Raw genomic sequence first — 19,970 nt, forward strand, 5'->3', positions numbered from 1 at the left:
TCAGATGCTCAAGTGCAGATCTAAGACAACTCCAGAAGACTCACAATGGAAAACTCTATCCACATCCAGAGAAAGAACTTGGGAGCTGGAATGCAGATGGAAGCATAATGTTTGCTCTCTTTTTGCTGTTATTTTGTTTCTTCTTTCTCATGGTTCCTCCCTTTAGTTCTAATTCTTCTTTGCAACATGACTAATGTGAAAACATGCTTAATATGAATGTATATGTAGAGCCTGTATAATATTGCATGCTGTCTTGTGGAAAGGAAAGGAGAGGAGAAGGAGAGGGAGAAAATTTAAAACTCAAAACCTTATGGAAGTGAATTTTGAAAACTAAAAATAAATTAATTTTTAAAAATAAAACCCAATTGTTCAAAAAGTCCCTTTGGGTTCCAAATTTTCTCTTGAGATACTTCTTTTTCCTCCTCAACACAGGCATTTGTGTCTTTAGAATTTCATTATTTTGAATTTTCTATCTCCCTTTTATTCTCTTTTTTCTTTATTTTTTTTTTTTAGTTTTAACTTTGGACTCAAGGGTCAAAACACAAATACAGAATGGAGAAAAGAAACAAAAAAAATCATAAGATTAAATACTGGAACTTAAATACAAAATAAGAAAAAAAGCAAATCGTGTGCATAGCAGAATATAAGAGAGGATTCACAATATGTTAAATACATTTTCATTTCAAGAAAGTCTATATGATGAATAATACACATTGTGTTGAGAATTGTCCATCTATTCTTTGCTTTCTTTTGTTCTCTTCTGTGCAGTTTTTTTTTACTTTGTTGTTTTTCCCCTCCCTTCACCCCCCTAGAAGGCCACAATTAAGTTTAGATATGTTTCTTTATAGCTATAGACATGTACATACTCATATACATACATACATTCATATACAGACATATGCTTTCCCAAAAACATTCTACTCCTGATCTTTCTTTTTCTGTTTGTGCATATCTCTTGTTTCCTATCCCTCCTGCCTCCTCTACTCTACTTCTACCCACTACCCTGGCCTCCTATTATTTGCCTACCCTTTCCAAGGATTCCTCCCCTTTCCTCCCAATCCCATAAATCTAAACACCCTTCTATAACCCTCCTGTACCTACTCCTTCACCTTCCCTCCTTTGTCCTCTCCCCTCTCCCTATCTCCCTACCATTTTATTTCCTCTGAATTTAGGAGATTTTTATATAATTCTAAATATTTATGTATTGTTCCCTCTTAAACCAATTCCCAATGAAAATAGGTTACCAGAACTATAAGGCCTCCTCCTTCATCTAATTCCTCTGTATCAGTTCTTCCTCTTGCATTTCATTTGTATAAAATAATTACCCTTTTTAGCTATTCCTAAATGGTTTTATTTTTAAATTAATATCAAAGTCAGATTTGCCCCAATTTTTGTTATGAACTACCCAATTATTAATAAGAACCTTAGCTGTATACTTTACATATATAAAAGGTAAATAGTCTGTCCTTATGAATCCCCTATAATCAGTCATTGGTATATACCTTATATTTTTCTTGGGTCTTGTATGTTGAAAGTTCATGATTTTTTTAATGAAGTCTTGAAAGCCTGAGAGTTTATCAAATGTCCATTTTTTTCATTTAGAATAATACTCAACTTTGCACAGGGTATGATATTTTTGGCCAAAGCTTGAGTTCTTTTACTCTTCAATATATTGTGTTCTAAGACTTGCAGTCCTTTAATGTCTCTGCTGCTAGGTCTTGTGCAATTCTAATTGTGATTCCATCATATTTAAATTGTTTTAATCTTGATGCTTATAATATTTTATCCTTGAGCTGAGGGTTTGGGAATTTGACTATGATATTCCTATGAGTTTTCCTCATAGGATCACTTTCAAGTGGTGATCTATGGATTTTTTCTATCTCTTCCCCCCTGCCCCCTTGTTCTAATGCTTCAGGACAATTTTCTTTAATTATTTCTTGTGTTATTGTATCAAGATTCTTTTTTTGATCATAACTTTCCCACAAGCCCTGGGATTATTTGGTTTGGGAGGCTGCATTGGCTCCACAAACAGAAACTTTTACCCCCTATAGTGGGGGGAGGTGAGTGTTTGAGACGAGGAAGTTTGAAGGAACCTCTGCTGATAAGGAACTCCAGACCCAGCTGTGCTGCAAAAAGCAGAGGGGCAAGAAGGATCCAGCACATGCCTGGTACATGCAGAAGCAATGGAGCAAATTAAAGCCAGCAAAATTATAAGAGATCAAGAAATAATTGAGCAAAATATGAATAATGAAAAAATGGAAGAGAAAGTGAAATATCTTTTAAGAAAAACAACAGATTTAGAGAATAGAACAAAAAGAGAATATATAAAAATAATCAGACTAACTGAAAGTTATGATCAAAAAAAAAGAATCTACACTTATTATTCTTTGGAGCACAAGAAAGAACCTCTTCATAAGAGGATCCATCTCCTATTACTAAATTCCAAATGTTCAGTGATCCTCCTCTTCTTTTGTCTGTTTCCCATTCTTTCACTCTTTGTTTCTTGACATATGTTGGGATTCCCTTCTGCCTTTGTAGCTCAATGTTCTTTGTTCCCTGAACTCTTCCATTCCTTCAAGGTGAATTTCATTCTCTCTGACAATCTAAAGTAAAGAGATAGGGACCTTCCACCCTTTCACCTTCTCCTCTAGACAGAGATTCACATTTTGCACTTACATAACTATGCCTTGGAACTAAGAAAAATAAATGGATGCTCTCTGCAAGTCACAATAAAATTCCCCTTGCCTTCCAACTGTGCTGGAAGCACTATTCATGGTCCATTGTCATTTTTATTCTAATTTTTGTGACTAATCCTGATTGTCTGCAGTGGCAAACTGCTCATTGACCAAGCCTGTTTGCTCCTCTGGAGACTTGGTTAAAAGACTCCTGACCAAATGTAACTCTATTTATTATGTCTGCCTTGCCTCAAGATATGATTGATGACCTGACTTAATTGGCAATTAACAGTTTCCTGCCAAGTTCTAATGGAAAACGAAGCTGCTTCAGTTCTCAATTAATTCTAATTATCCATCTTATTTCTCTTCTTTCTGAAGAAGTGTAGGTCCTTCTTGCACTGCTCTGATTACTTCACTTTCTTCAAGCCTGGATTTGCCATTTGAGGAGGACATCAGTTATTTAGAAACCAGCTTCACTCTCAGTGGTATGGCCAAGCTAATAAATGAAGTCTCAGTGAAATATAGCTTCATTGAATTACCATTTACAGGAAACATGCAAAATCTGGCCCCAACTAGGACCTTGGGTCCAATTCAACAGCTTTTGACTTGTGGGAAGCTATGTCTTATAGGAAATCCTGATGAGTAAGATGTTTAGTAAGGTATAGACAAATGAAGAAACTGAGGTTGTGTTCTATATTTAATAATAAAAAGTTGTAGGAATTTTTTAAAACTAAAGTCTTGGAGTTTTAAAAATGCAATCAGCTCCCCTCTCATTTCATAGCATTTCATTGGTGTATCCTTTTAGTTTCTATAAATCCAACTCCTGTATGAGACTACCACAATTTCTGTCTTAAATATCTGCTGCAAAAAAAAACTCTCAAAAATCAGGTCAGTAATTTTATCCAAGAAGTGATTGTCCCAGATTTCTTTTGCCCAAAATATCTACCTGGGTATGGAATTGGCCCCATTCAGTCACCATTAGTGAAGACACTTTGTTGCCCAAAGGTATTTGTTGAAAGCTGTTCATCACAAACCCTGAAGAGAGTATGTCAGTGTTTCATAATAATAATGGTGTGATTCACATAAACAGGAATGATATTGTAAAAAGGAATCTAGAAAGCTAAGGAATTGCTAAGGATTAAAAAATTGGGGGCAAGAGAGTAAAGATCTTGGGGGGCACAGGTGAGAAGGGCTTCAGAAGAAAAAGATGGATGGGAGAGGTTAATGGCTGTGAAGAAATTGGTACCAGAGACTGGGTTTTAGATTTCTGGATCATTCCTTAAAATATGGGATGATGGGCCCTTGGAAAGGGAGATAGTACATATAATAAGATCTGATCAAAATTCATCTGAGTGATATCTTGCAAATCTAATTTGAAAAAGGTGAAAAAGATGAAGGAGAGAAAAAACTGTCTTTATTTATGCCAACAGAGATACAATGTAAAAAGAATCGGAGACTTGCAATAACTCACAGGAAATAAAATCCAAGGAAGTAGAAGTAATAAAATTCATTGTCTTAGATGTCTGTACACAAATTCACAAAATCTGTGTACAAACCAGGTGAGCTACAGATTGTAATGCAAAGAAGCAACTTTGTTTTCAAGAGGATTGCTGAGATTCAGTAGGATAGGACTCAGTGATGAAATATAACCCTGGAAGGCAATGTCTTTTTCAAAGAGCGCGTGATTGATTAATCAACAAGCCTATGCTAAACACTCTATGCCAGATACTAGCTTAGTGTCAGAGATACAGATATAAAACAAAAACAGTCCCTGCTCTCAAGCAGATTACATTCTATTGAAGGAGATTAAATATGCGTAAAAATGCATATGCAAAATGGCCACAGAATAGAAACTCGGTGAGAAAGGAAGGCACCAACAGTTTGGACAAAAGCCTCTTTCAGGAGGTGGCATTGACTTAGTCTTAAAGGGATCTGGGAATTCCGTGAGGTCAAGAACAGAGGGCAAGCATTTTAGGGAAGGTAGATAGCTAGGGCACAAACAGACAAACAGAGGTCGTGTGTGAGGAAAAACAAATATTCCACCAAAACTGCATGTATTAATATGGAAGATGACTGGGAAAATAGGAAGGCACCATTTTGTGAAGAACTCTAAATGTCAAATAAAAAAATTTAAAGTTGATTCTAGAGGTCAAAGGGTGCCAGTGGAATTTATTGAGGAAGGAAATAACAGGTCAGATCTACACTCCAGGGAAATCACTTTGGTATCTGTATAGAGGATGGATATGAACATGGAGAAAGACAGGCAAACCAATGAGGTTTTTACAATAGGCCAGATAAAAGGTTATGAGGGCATGAACCAAAGTAATGGCTATGCAAACAAAGATATGTGGAGATGGAAATGACAAGATTTGGCAACTGATTAGATATTGTGGGGTGAGAGCAAGATATTGAGGAGGACACCAAAGTTGTGAACCCAGGTGACTAGAAGGATGGTGGAGCCCTCAACAGTAATAGGAATTTGGAGCATGATGGGTTCAGAGTAGGGGATGTAATGAATTATAATTTGGACATTTTTAATTTGAAATGATCACAAGAATTCCATTTTTAAATGTCTAACCGACAGTTGTTAACGTGGAAGATGAACTCAGGAAAGAGACTAGGGCTGGATTTAATGATCTGGGAGACCTTTGCATAAAGATATTTGAAAATAATGAGATCACCAAGTGAGAGAACATAGAAAGAAAAGCTGGACCCCAACATGGCTGAAAGATTGATTTAAGACATACACATTGTCAGGAAAATATAGACAAGTCACTAATTATGTCTACCTGGGATAATTCTGAAAAGATGGACATGCGTGATTCATCAAGCAAAAGTCTTCAAATCCAGTAACCAATACTTTCTCTGAGTGATTTATTTTGGGACAAACGGTACCAGTGAGAGACTCTAGAAAACACTTCTAGAGTTTATGAAATCCTAGAAATGACACTTTTGACTTTTTAGGGTATAGGTAGTTTTCTCATCACTGCAACTAGTTGAAGGTATACATTTCAGAAGAAAAAAATCAGAATTGAAAGTGAGCAGCTGGTTGGGAATATGATAACCAAGAATGTGCGTTAAATTAATGGATAATGATTTAAAATATAGAAATAATGGGCTCTTGGCCAGGGCTGGTGTGTTGCTAATGAGAACTCATAAAATATATATTTATCTTGGGTCTTTAAAATCCGATAGAGGAAAACTATAAACTGAAAATAGAGGAGTTGAGGGAGCACTGCTCCTGGATGTCTCCCAAGTCAAAGAACAAATATCAGACACAATATAATATCAAAAGAAGACAGGCAAGATGGGTCATGATTCACAGGAGACAATATCCAAGGTTTACAATAAAACCCATAGCCTCTGATTGTTATGTACAAATACACAGATAATGCATAATAACGTGGAAAATGGAAATATTCAATGCAAGAAAGCACTTGGTTAGGACTTGTAAGTGAAATGGCCTCAGGCAGGGCACATTTTATAAAGAAGAGAATAGATAAAATGGGCATTGTATAATAAGAAGATATATTTGTGCAGAAATTCAAGAACCAGAAGACATAATAAAGAAATGTGGCAGATTGAATTTGATGAGATTCTGTGGAGGGCGAAGCACATGCAGTATTTTCAGGACAATATTCTGTGGACTGCCACAGTCAGAGGACAGAAGAGATGAGAATGTGGAGAAATATCACAGACTCGTATGGGGGCATGAGATAGCATTGGCAGAGAATTTCAGCTCTCCAGACAAGTTCTCTGTGTGTCTGTTTGTCTCTCTCCCTAGGTCTGCCTCTCTTTGTTTCTCACAAGCAGAGCAGCTGACATAGTCTATGCTTGGTCTGATGTCAATATCATTGTTCAAAAAGTGAGGGAAGTTATGGTAGACGAGAAAGTCAGGCATTGTCTGCCATACAACCCAAATTTGGGTTTAGATTGAGTTTGGGTTTAGAAATGGTGGGTGGGATCCCATAGATGAAAATAATACATGGGAGAGTGATCGAAGCAAGTGAGAGACGAAATGCTCATGAAAAGGAAAAGGGGAAGTTGATAAAGAGAGGATGTAAATACACAAGGAACTCATTCACCAAGTTTTGTTTTTTTTTTAAGATGCATATAATAGATAAAAATAAGGGCAGGTAATGAATGATCAATACACAAGAGTAATTCAATTTTATAATAACAATGTCAGAAGTGTTTATGCAAATAATGAGTTGATACTGGTGGGGAACCTTAATTACAACAAAAAAGATATCTTTAGGAATGTTGGAAGCAAGGAAGGATGAGACCACAGCTAGGGATGGCAGGAAGTACAATGATAATGAATGAGAGAAGACAGAAATACTCAGCTCTTCATTTGCCTCTGTTTATGATAACTAAGTTTTGGTGTGGAAAGGATTCCCACCAGCACCCCCCCCCCCAAAAAAAAACAACCTGTGATTGACAGAGCATTGAAGCTCAACATATGACAGGGCATGGTAAGAAGACAGCTAGTTTGCCTCAGTGAATTCAAGGCTTTATCAAATACATCCGAGTTTACTGAAAGAATTTGACAGAATTTATTGTGAAGATTTATGTTTAATCTTGAGAAACTTCTTAATGATTATAGCTGTACAAAGGTAGAATTGGCTTCCTTGGCAGGTAATGTGTTCCTCTTTACTAGAGGTGTTGGGACCATCAAGTATTTATGAGTTACCTACCATGTACAAGGTGCTACTAAGGAGTGGAGATACAAAACAAACAAACAAACAATCTCTGTTCTCAAGGAGCTTACGTCCTAGTGGGAGTGAGTAGGAAAGTGACAAATACACAAACAGGAAATGCAAGCTAGTTTAAGATAAGAGCAATAATGTTTGAGCAGGAATTCATACTGGATATGATGTTTGACCTGAACTTTAAAAGGAAGCTAGGGATTCCAAGAGTTTTCAAGAGAAAGCAGAATGAATACTTTTGAATAAAGTTTCCATTCAGGTAAGGGTTGAAATTAGAGGGTCTTCCATGCCCTTTCCAATTCTAAGAATCTGTGACTTGGGGCTCTCCAATGAATAGACTGCCCTGTTGGCCTCCACACATGAGAAATGCCTGTAACTGGAGGTTTAAGACCAACTTGAATTGGGCCAGGACCCCTGTGAGAACCTTCTTCCCTCCCTTCCTGAAAAATGAGTGTGGAAGGATCCCTGTGACTTCTGGGATCTGGGATCCTACTCTACCCACTGCCCAAATCAGAATTCCAGTTGCCTCAAACTAGGAAATACACCTTGAAGGCAGTCAAGTCCTCCAAGGTGTGGACCATATCACTAGAGCTCTGAGGTCTCCGTATGTCCCTGCTGGGCATATTGTAGTTGGGCAAGTCGTTCAGTGGCTGTTGATCACAGGTTGTATGGGGAGATGGTGTGATGCAGTGGGGAAAAAATTGGGTTCAAATCTCAGCTCCACTGCTTATCCTTTTTGTGATATTAGCCAAGTCACCTAACTTTTCTGGTTCTCACCTTCCTCATTTGTCAAATGAGGAAGATTGTATTAGGCGAGTTCTTCCTAGGACCTTCCATTTGAGAAGATACCCAGGCCAACCATGCTCACTCCTGGTCTGGGGCTGCCTCTCCTGATTGTTCCACTTTCTCCTCCACCCCCTACTCTAATCAGTCTCCTTTGATGTGTTATCTTTCTCCGTTAGAATGTAAGATACTGGAGGCTAGGGTTATCTTTTAGTTTCACTCATATTCCTAGAACTTAGCACAGCTTCTGGTACAGAGTAAAGGCTTAATGAAAACTTTATCTCTTTAGGCTCTGAGGTCTCTTCCAGTTTTAAAGCTATGATCCAAGGATCTTTTTAGGGAATTAGAAAATGCTGTTCTATTTGCACAAAGAAAAGGTCTTCACTTGTGATTAAGCAAACAACACAATAGAAAAAATATACTCTTCTCCTAAAGAGAGGGGCAGGGCCCAAATCAGGATTCATACAAACATGCACATACAATCCAGACCAGGTCAGTTACCAGGATTTTCCTTAAAGTACCAAAATCCAAGGTACAGAGATACAATGGAAAACCAGTGGTAAGAGAAAACTTTGAGATTGGGAGATCAGTAGTAGATTAAGAGATAAAAGACAGAGTGTGTCTGGGGAGTTGAATGTTTATTTGATGCCACACATCTCCCTCATGACATTCAGTCATTTTCAGTCACATCTGACTCTTTGTGACCTCATTTAGAGTTTTCTTGACAAAAATGCTGGAGCAGTTTTCCATTTCCTTCTCTATCTCATTTGACAGATGAGGAAACTGAGGCATACAGGGTTAAATCACTTGCCCAGGGTCACATAGCTAGGAAATGACTGAGGCCAGATTTAAACTCAGGAAGATAAGTCTTCCTTACTTCAAGTCCAGCACTACCCACTGAGCAATCTAGCTGCCCTTCTCCTTAAAGTCATGATTTTTAATGATGGCTGCCCCTCTCTTGCAATGACATGCTATCATGGGCTGAATCTACCATTCACATTCCAGTTCCAATTGTGCCAGAAAGAATGTGAATTCACACAGCATTGAATGTTATAGTCTGTTCTGCAGGCATCAGGATCTTGTCACTTCAGATATGAATGAAGTAACCTCATACAAGAATGTACAGAGAGGTATTATTCAGGAAGCATTTCCTTAGCATGGGGATTCAAAGGAAGAAGCAAGATTGAATTGCTGGTCTCTATAGCAACAGTCCAGTGTGTCTAACTCAGCCCCTTCCCCTCTTTATCACGTCTGAGACAGCTAGATGGGGGAAGGGGGCAGTGAATGCCTAAGCAATTTGTAAAGGCTGTGATAGCTATGAATTCATCCCCCTGGACCTCTGAGCAGGACGGATGCATGAATACTTCTAATTGGTAGTAAGTGAAAGGCTGTGTTCTTTCTCCCTCTGCAATTTGGAGAGATTCATGAATGTTAGAATTCCTCATTTCATTTAGGGGGGAAATGCAGCTGTCCAAACCAAGGCATTCATGTGTCAAATGGAGAATCAGAATGATAGAATCGGAGTTGGAAAGGATCATGCAAAACAAGTCTAATCCTTGGCTTTGACTAGGGGGTTAACTATGATGCCAAAGATGACTTTGACTTTGTGTGTTGGATGACCTCCATCTCTTTAAGTCTGTGATCCTGTCAGAATGAATAAAAAAGGAAACCATCTTATGCCAAATAGCAATTACTTTTCTGAGATCTGTAAGTAGAATTTGGTGATTTTATTATATGATCTTGTATAATATAGGGATGACTTTTTTAACGGTTATGTTAGCATTAAGTGCAGCCTATTTTGAAGCACGTTCTCTGTGCCTTTACTCACTGACTCATCCATAGTAAATCTCACATTCTCATATTTGACTTAACCTATGTAAAAGCAGCTGTACCAGAGTATGGAACATGGAGTCAGGAGACCTGGGTTTAAATACTACCTCTAACACATACTATCTGCTCAACAATGGGCAAGTGACAACCTTTCTGAGCCTCAATTAGACCGTCTTAAAATGGTGCCAATAAATAGCACCTTCCTTACAGAGTTGTAAGGATCCAATGAGAAGGATCCAACAATGAAAGCACCATATAAATGCGATGCTATGATTATTATCATCTAAATGTTTTCTTATGATTATGAGAAATCAAGAAATTACTTCTGACTATGGATCAGGAATTCATGGAGGAGATGGCATCTGTAAGAAGGGAACAGATTTGAATAAGTTAGAGATGTGGGAGGACAAAAATCTTGGAGACAGAAAAATGAGTTTGGGGAATGTTGAGTAGTCTAGGATTGCTGGAAAAAAAGAATATAAAAGATCACTATGTAAGTAAAATGTGGGATGCTCTGTGTAGTCCAAATATGGAGGGGCTCACGAGTTCTAGGAAAGGATTGGGACTTTATTCAGGAGACAATTAAAGGTGGGCATGAGCAGACCTGTGCATTTGGAAGAGTAAGCCAGCATCACGGTGAAGGATAGATTGGAGAGAGGAAGGAGAAATTGTAGTCAGGGAGACTGGTTGAAAGGGTGAGGTAAATGAGTATCTAAATTAAGATGATGATGGTAGGAATAAAAAGAAGGGAGTTTCTAGGGGGATTCTTTGCAGAGATAGATTTCATATATCAAAGCAATTTGAGTACAGGTGAAGGGTTCAGGAAGAGGCATGAATTGATGATGACTTGAATATTTCACGTCTGGATAACTAGGAACAGAAATAGAGAAGGAAAAGACTAAGTATGGGGAAAAGACAAGGAGTTTGTTTTTCGACGTGATGAACTTAAGTTGCCAGTGGAAAATGAGCATGGGGAAAAGGAACTGGGATCTGGGAAAAGAAAAAGTCTAGAATAAGTGCTGTACATAGGGTGTTGGGAAATTAGGAAATGCTAACTCAAAAGGATGAGGGAACAGAAATTTATACTGGAGCCACTGCATATCCTTTCCCATCTGTACTCTTAGGTCTGAGAGCTAAAATAGATTCAGTCTTATAACAATTTATACAATGCTTTCTAGATTGGACAGAGTCCTCATGAAGGTCATGTGAGCCCTAGAGAAGTATGGGTACATACTAGAATGTCAGGCTGACCTCAGGGTGGATAGGTATTGCTATGTTCTCATCCTTAAGTGATTCATGAAAAAGGATAAGTCATTGGTAAATATCACAGAGTGGCCCAAAATATGTACTTGCCTCACTCAGGAGGAGAGGCTGATGGAAGCAATTACCTGCTTCTGTTTTTTGTTTTTGTTTGTTTCCAGGAGAGCAGCACCCTCGGCTGAATTCTCTGTGGATAGGACTCGACACCTGATGTCCTTCTTGACTATGCTTGGTCCCAGCCCAGACTGGAATGTTGGTTTGTCTGCAGAGGACCTCTGTACCAAGGAATGTGGCTGGGTTCAGAAGGTGGTCCAAGACCTAATTCCATGGGATGCTGGCACTGACAGTGGGGTGACCTATGAGGTATGTGTACATCTTAAAGCTCAGCATGGAAGAACGAATAAATAAGTGAATGCAAAAGCATTTATTAAACACTAAGTACATACAGAGCACTCTGCCAAGGCTACAAATAGAGAAGTAAGACAATTCCTGCTCTCAGGGAGCTCATAACGATTCGGGTAAGGGTGACAGCACTTATGGAAGGTTTTAGCTGCAAATCAGGTGGAAAGGTCCCATAGTCCTTAGGATGTGGTGGCAAAGCAGATAGATGGTGATGCATCAGCCATTTTAATGCCACTTCCACTGATAAAATCCTATCAGTTTCTGATGTTGAACTATTTGGCAGTGCCAAGGAATTTGATGGAAAGAACTTTCTTCTCTGAATCCTCTGTATTTATGGCTGTAGCAGCCATAGAAGCAGCAGTCACACTTCAGGCCCAAAGGGCTTGCTTCCTAAGGTGGAAGCAGCATTGGTTGTATAGAAATGCAGGGGGGAAGGGAACAGAGATACTGACATTCCCAGCATCCTTGGATTTATCTACTGGTTCATGGCAATTAGTGGTGGTGATGGTGAAGGAGGAGAGCCCCTTCTGCACAGTGATTTCTCCCTTCAACGAGGGCATCAGGGCCTTGGATTGAAGTAAAAGGGGTAGTCTAGAGGATACTACTATTTCTGAGGCTGTTGGGTTCATGGTCCTGAGCTACTAGTAGGGTCTTGAGGGAGGTGATGGTCAAGGTGGTGTTTGTTAGCATTTAGACCCTTCCGGCAGAAGCTATTTTCTATGTCTCTCTCTAGGAGAACCTTGTTTCAGCCAATGGATAAGCTTGTGAGCTCTGCTGATTCATGGCCTTGTTCTCTTTTGAGGTGGCTAATGCTATAGTCCTATTCCATTGCCTCCTCAACTACCACCAAGAGTCATAGCTAAAAGCACCAAAAAAGCACCAGCATTCTGACTTCCCAAGGTTCTGTCCCTGAACCACCAAGTGATGAGTCAATAGCACAATCCTTCTCCCTGATGTCTACCTGAGAGATTAGGGCTGCTCCAAAACCATCCTTATTTTGTTTTCTTAATATTTTTTAATTTTCTCCAATTTCATGTAAAAAAACATTTTTAACATTCATTTTTAAAACTTTGAGTTCCAAATTCTTTCTGTGTTAATGTTGGCCTAATAATCAACACCAAGAAAACACAGGTGCTCCATCAGCCACCGCCACACCATCCATACATGGAACCATCGGTTACAACAAATGGAGAAGTTCTGAATGTTGTGGAGAAGTTCACTTACCTTGGTAGTATACTTTCCAGGGATGTACACGTTGACAATGAGGTTGACACACACATTGCCAGAGCTAGCTCAGTGTTTGGGAGGCTCTGAAGAAAAGTTTGAGAGAGAAGAGGTATTAGACTGACTACCAAACTGAAGGTCTACAGAGCCATTGTTCTGACCTCATTGTTGTATGCCTGTGAAACATGGACAGTCTGCCAGTGCCACGCCAGGAAACTGAATCGCTTCCATTTGAACTGTCTTAGGAAGATTCTAAAGATCACCTGGCAGGATAAGGTACCAGACACTGAAGTCCTTGCTTGAACTAAACTTCCAAGCATTCAAACTATGCTTCAGAGAGCGTGACTCCAATGGGCTTGCCACATTGTTCGAATGCAAAATGTACTCTTGCCAAAAAGACTATTTTATGGAGAACTCTCATGGGGCAGATGATGTGGTCAGAAGAAGCAATGCAAGGACACTCTGAAGGTCTCTCTCAACAGCTTTGGATTTGATTGTGGGACATGGAAGACACTGGCACAGGACCGCCCACATCAGAAAAGGTGCTATGCTCTATGAGCAAAGGAGAATTGAAAGAGCACAAAGGAAACGTAGGATGAGCAAATTTGGAGTAACCACCCCAAATGTTCTTGGGGACTATCTGTGCCCAACATGAGGTAGAGCATTCTGAGCTCATGCTCACTTTATCATGGTCATGTCATTTTGGTCCTCTTTGAGAACAAAGGACAACAACCAACCATTAAATGCCTACTATGTGCCAGGCAATGTGCTTGACCAATGTCTTCAGTACAGTCTAATGACACCCAAGTACTTTTCTTGGATCATGACTAAAATATTCCCACAGTCAACAAATCTACTGGGATCATTTCTTCTCTGAATTTTTGCGCTTGGTGATCCTGATACTTTTCTCTTCCTGCGAACAGTTTATGGGAATGCATTTCTTATACGGCTAGACATTTTTTTACTATTAGGAGTACTCAATATCATCAAAAACAAAAATGCCATTGTAAATTCCTTGCAGATGATTAAGCCATTGCCAAACTTCTGTACAAAGTGCATTCCCGGTAAGAGACTCAGGGAATCACAGAATCTGAGACCTCGTTTACCCAATACTGGACCAACAATCCTAAATGGGCCTTTTTCACTTTGGCTTTTGAATCGAGCGAGAATGTTCTCTGAGGAGAAAAACCAAGGGACTGGTAAGATGTCTTCATGCCACAGCAGTACAGCTTCCGGAGTCTGGTTGTCTGGATGGCTGTGTGTGTGCATGCTCCTGTGTGGTATGTGTACTCTTGTAGGAAAATCTTGTGCATCCAACTGTCACAAGCTCCCAAAAGTCTCAGGCACAGAGAATGCCAAAAGGCCAAGCATCCCAAATTCCTCGTGCCCAGGTCAGACACAGCTGTGTGCTTCACAAGTCTTTATCTGCTTTTTCTTCTCCTCTCGGCTGTGTCTTTTTCAGGTGTTGACTGACATAGGGATTGGAGCTGCACTTGTGATTTCGTTCATATTTGTTGTTTGGTCATTTTGTTTTTCAACCGTGTCTGGTTTTTGTGATCTGATGTGGGGTTTTCTTGGCAAAGATACTGGAACGTTTGCCATTTCCTTCTATAGCTCATTTGGATGAGGAAACAGGCACACAGGGTTAAGTGACTTGCCCACAGCCACACAGTTAGCAAGCATCTGGATTTGAACTCAGGAAGATTCATCTTTCTGACTCTAGTCCCAACACTCTATGGACTAAATCCTAAATAAGGAAACTTCTATCGATGCAAGTAAGCACCTTCTCTGCAGCTAAAGTTCAAGTATTCCCTGAAATATTAAGGATTCCACAGCCAATATGTGTCAGAAGCAGGGCTTGGCCACAGGTATTCCTGGCTCTGAGGTCAGCATTCTATCCACTGCCCCTCAGCTGCTTCTATGGATAGGAGATACTGAAATGAAATTCTACCATTTCTTCAAGACCTGGCTCCAATTCCATGTACTCTTGTAAACCATCATTTACTAAATGCAAGCTTTACTGAACTCTCCTTTCTCTGAACCCCAGGAACACTTGGGATTTTATTCTATTAATTAGCACTGTATGTTCTATCAAGTACTGGTTTTATAACTGGTTTGTTGTGGGTGAGCCTCATCTCCCCAACCAGATTGCAACTTTTTCAATTGCAGGAACAACACTGACTGCCCATATGTCCTCCATAGTAGACAGTATAGGGTATTAATACTAATAGTTTAGATTTAGATAGGTTTTTTTGAGGCAGTTGAGATGAAGTGACTTGTCCAGTGTTACTCAGGTCCTCCTGTCTTCAGGGCTGGTGCTGTATCCATTGTACCACCTAGCTGCCCTAGATAGCTTTTTAAAGATTTGTAAACAGTTTACCTTCATTATTTCATTTTATGCTAATAATTCTATTGAGGTAGGTGTTATTATCATACACATTTTATTGATGAGGAAACTGAGGCTGAGAGAGGTTAAGTTGCCTCCGGTCACACAGCTAGTAAATGGCTGAGGCAGGATTTGAACTCTCAGTCCAGCTCTCTATCTGGGATGTCATTCTGCCTTTTAGATGAGCTATGAAATAGACACAATAAATACTTGTGGGATGATTGGTGTTAGGAAGTGTGGCATAATAGAGTGCTGGACTTGGATTCAGAAATACTTCACTTCTAACCCACCTCTGAGACTTATTAGTCATCTAACCACAGTCAGGGGGACAGCTAGGTGGCACAATGGATGGAGTGCCAGGCCTGGAGTCAAGAAGACTCATCTTCTTGAGTTCAAATCTGATCTCAGACACTTATTAGCTCTGAGACCCTGGGCAAGTCACTTTACCCTGTTTGCCTCCGTTTCCTCATCTAAAAAATGACGTGGAAAAGGAAATGGGAAACCATTCTAATATCTTCACCAAGAAAACCCCAGGCCATGAAAAGTCAGACATGATCGGAAACAACTGAACAACAACCTTAGTCAAGTTACTTGAACTGAGTTTCTGGGAACAATAACACCTGTCGTATCTCCCTCACAGAGCTGTTATGAGGTTCAAATGAAGTGATCCATGTAGTGTGCCTTGCAAACTTCAAAGCATTATGTATGTATGCATCTATTAATAGTGATGTTATTAACTCTCCTTTTCCACCCCTGGCTTTCCAAAATAGTGGGTACTTGCAATGGCAGGTCCATCAAAGACTCCTAGGAAACTTAACATGGCCTGATAATCATGAGATCCCTGTCCAGGTATGGAAATAGTAGGGAGACATTGGTGCTGCAGAAAATCTCTCTGCAGGGGTCTCAATCTGTTTCTTTTTCCAACAGAAAAATGACCTGATGGAACTATGTTTCCAGCCAAGGAGGTACAAAGAAGAAGCCAAAAAGGAGATTATCTCCTGCGCCTATGGCTTTGTTATTCTTGGAGTGCTTGTACTTTTAGCCATGACAATCCCTTGATTGGGGTCATTGACTGAAAAGGAAAAGACACACACAAAAATGTCCAAAACTAAGCCCTCTTTTCTCTTCAGTCCAAGTAGGCTTATAGGCTTCGAAGGCGAGTGCCTGTTTATATGAAATAGGGCAAGAACAAATTGTCCTAGGAGCTATCCAGCATGTCCAGCTGGCAAGAGTGTGGGCAGAGAACCCTTTAAAGACCAAATGAGCTTTTCCTCTGTTGATATGCAGTAAAGAGCATCTTGCCCCTCTGAGAGGCAGCGTGGTATAGTGGACTTGAAGTCAGAAGTCTTGGGGATAATCTGTCTCTGATGTTTACTGATGGTGTGACCTTAGACAACTCACATCCGTACTCTGAATCTCAATTTCCTCTTTTGTAAACAGAAGATAATAACACCACTCTAGCTGACCTCACAAGAGCTGTTGTAGGGATGAAATGAGGTCAGGGATATGAAAGCACTTTGAAAAGGGCAAAGTATTATACACGAGTGGATTTATTTTTTGATTCAGCTATGATTTAACTTTGCTTTAGAATGCAGGTACTGATGTGGATGAGGATTATTTTTGAGAGGGTACTTAGTTCTTTTTATTGATAGCTTTCATTTTTACATTGCATATATTCCCTCTGTTTTCCCCCTCCCAGAATGATATCCCATATAACACAGATTTTTTTTTTCAAAAGAAAAGAGAAAGAAGGGGGAAATCAGTTAAACAAAACCATATAATATGCCTCCCCTCACCCCAAAATCTAACATGTATTCAATGTCCCATAAGAAAGGGGGAAATCAGTTGAGCAGAACCATGTAATACATCCTCCCCCCTGAAATCTTTTACATGGTTGTATTCATGTCTTCCCCATTTAGACTAGAAGATCCTTGAGCACAAGGACTCTGTCTCCCACTTACTTATATTCTCCTTAAATATTGAACATGGTGTTAGGTATAGTTAGGCAATCAATAAGTATTTATTTGCTGAATGAATGAATCTAAAAAGGAGCTATATCCTTCTGTAAAAAAGAAATCTGATTTTGATAGTCATGTAAACTTAAAGAAATTGTAATGGTTGCTTACAACTAGAAGAACTTAGAAAATCAAATGAAATCACTGAAAATGAAATTCACCAAAGTTTAAAGAGAAGCAGATCTTTCTTCTGCTAGGACTGGGAACCCAGTCCTAGACAAAAAAGAGATGATTAAATTCCCAGCCTGCTTCTCTTAACATGACACAGCACCAATATCCACAGGACTGGACCCAAATATGTTTTTCTTATGATTTAGACATATGAATTCCATGTGTAAAATGACTTGCTTGAAGACAGGATTGGGTTAAATCTAGACACTTGTTCAGCAAGTATTTAAGGAGCCCATATGCTTACTAGATACTGAAGGGAGTACAGTAAAAGTATACTACACAGTCTTCATCCTTTGAGATTACACAGTCTGATTGAGGAAACAAGTCATACACGTGAAAAATGAAATAACATGTGAACAGTACATGAGATAGCACAAGGTCAGACAAGCATTTTAAAAATCGTAACATCAAAAGCAACTCAGTAGGGCACATAGTCCACACTGCTCCTGAGAATATATCTTTGCTACAATATCTTCATCAGAGTTTCTTTGTGAAGATGTCTAGTGTTAGGAGCCTTATCTTGCACTTTTAGACAGCCTTAATTGTTTACAAAATAGTTTTCCCTTACACTAATCCAAAATCCACCTCTCTGCAACTTCGACGATTCCTCCAAATTCTGTATTTAATGAATGAATGCAGAACAAGAAGAATTAGAAAAGAGGGCAGGAATGGGAGAGGGGAGAGAAGAGAGGTTGAGAGGGAAAGAGGAAGGGAGAGATCAGAACAGAGTGGAAATAATCTGGTAAAGCTTCATCAGATCACAAAGAGGGACTTTATAAGGTAAATCCAATCCCGTCACTTGATGAGGAAACTAAGTCAGAAAGAGGTTAACTGACTTGCCCAGGCTCACAGAGCTAGTAAGTGTCTGAGGCAGGATTGAGGCCCAGATTATCCTGGCAATAGGATCTGGACAAGTGGTAAACAGTAGTGAGGAAAATGATGCAGCAAAGTAGGAATCTAAATGCGGTAAAATTCAAACTTCTCTAGCCCTTTCCTCACAATGTCATCCTTTAAGTTAGGAATGTGCATGTCATTTGGAGAAAACCATGATGGGAGAGCAGTCTGACTGAAGTAAGGCATCAATTTTGGGGAACAGGCCAAGTTAAATATGGAGGCAGTGGGGGCATGTTGTGGAGGGGTCTTTCATGCTCAGTATCTTTGAGAAGCCTTCCCCTTCCCACTTTCAATGTGTATTTTTCCCAGTACCAGACTTTTTGAGCTAGGTTAATAGAAAGATTTTTTAGAGCTAATATGAATTACTGAGTGGAGCTTCAAGAACTGAAACTGTAATTGGTCCTTAAATCTAAAGACCTTTAACTTGTGAAGTAAGCAGTGATGCCTCACAGAATTGGAGGTAGGCAGAGGGGTACAAAGTCAAGACTAGATAGTTGACAAATTCAAAGAGAAATGATCTATCTAGACAAGACTAGACGAGAAAAATGACACTGAGAATTTAGAAATAATGGAGGAAATAAATGGATAGATTAAATAAACCAATAGTCTTTCAGGACCAACCCTCCCACCCCAGGAAGGACAGGGAAAGTCAGACTAATCCTCCTGACAGTGAATTTGAATTGATCCAGTTTTCCATTAAGGTTAAGAGCCAGGCTCACTTCCATTTGCTTGACATCACAGGAGAGCCCTCTTTAATTTCCCATCTGACTGCATGCACACAGTAGTTTTCAGGAACCCAACCTGCTTGGGATTTTCTATGTTTGTTCTTAATTCTTCTTCTAAACAGGACAATTATATAGTCTTAAACTGTCCCCTTACTTGCTGTGTTTACACAACAGCAGATCAGCTGTTTTGAGCTGAACAATCCAAAGATAATTTGTAGATCCAGTAGATCTAGGGTTAGTGGTGTCCAAATTTGAAGATGAGTCAGACCCCCTGAGTGATTGGAGATCAAAACAGTCAATCTGAGGGTTGGAAAGTGGATCTCATTCCACCTTCCTATCTATAGGCAATCTTGGATCTTTTCTCCTATACAATCACACCTTCTCCCTCCTTTCCATCTTGTGCCTTACAAATTCCTAAATTCTTTCCTTCTGTCCCAGTAGGCTCCTCAAATCTATTATAACCTAACCTTAATCCCTGCTTACACACCTGCAACCCAGCCACCCTCAATAGCAGCTATAGGTGGCATGAGGAACATTTCTTCCTTATCCCAGTATATCCACACCTTGTGCCCCCACATAACTTGCAAGCTACAACAGGTGTTCTTCAACTGATTTTGCTCTGGGTCAGTGGCTGGGAAACTTCCCTATGCCTCGCCATCTTCCTTTTTGTGGTATAAAGTGAGTTACACAGTGTGAGTAGGCATAGATGAGTTACAATCCGCATTACAGAATTCATTACAATTTTTCCCCAAACCCATCCCTCTTCCGAGTTTCCCTGTAGTTGCTGAGGACACCACCATCTTTCTAGTCACTCAGGCTTAAAACTTTGGTACCATCCTCAATTCTATATTGATGCTCACCCTATATATCCAGTCAGTTGCCCCATCAGCATGTCT

General features: G+C 39.6%; 1 protein-coding gene across 1 annotated transcript in view; it reads left to right on the forward strand.

Moving 5' to 3' along the window:
* Positions 1 to 19,970, forward strand: part of SPON1 (spondin 1) — a 397,925-nt gene that overhangs the window by 356,095 nt on the left and 21,860 nt on the right. The window contains exon 8 of the mRNA XM_072619685.1: positions 11,419 to 11,620. Coding sequence (XP_072475786.1) covers positions 11,419 to 11,620 — 202 coding nt within the window. The remainder of the gene's footprint in view (positions 1 to 11,418; positions 11,621 to 19,970) is intronic.

This window comes from Notamacropus eugenii, chromosome 6 (genome assembly GCF_028372415.1).
Source record: "Notamacropus eugenii isolate mMacEug1 chromosome 6, mMacEug1.pri_v2, whole genome shotgun sequence".
Classification (NCBI taxonomy): Eukaryota; Metazoa; Chordata; class Mammalia; order Diprotodontia; family Macropodidae; genus Notamacropus; species Notamacropus eugenii.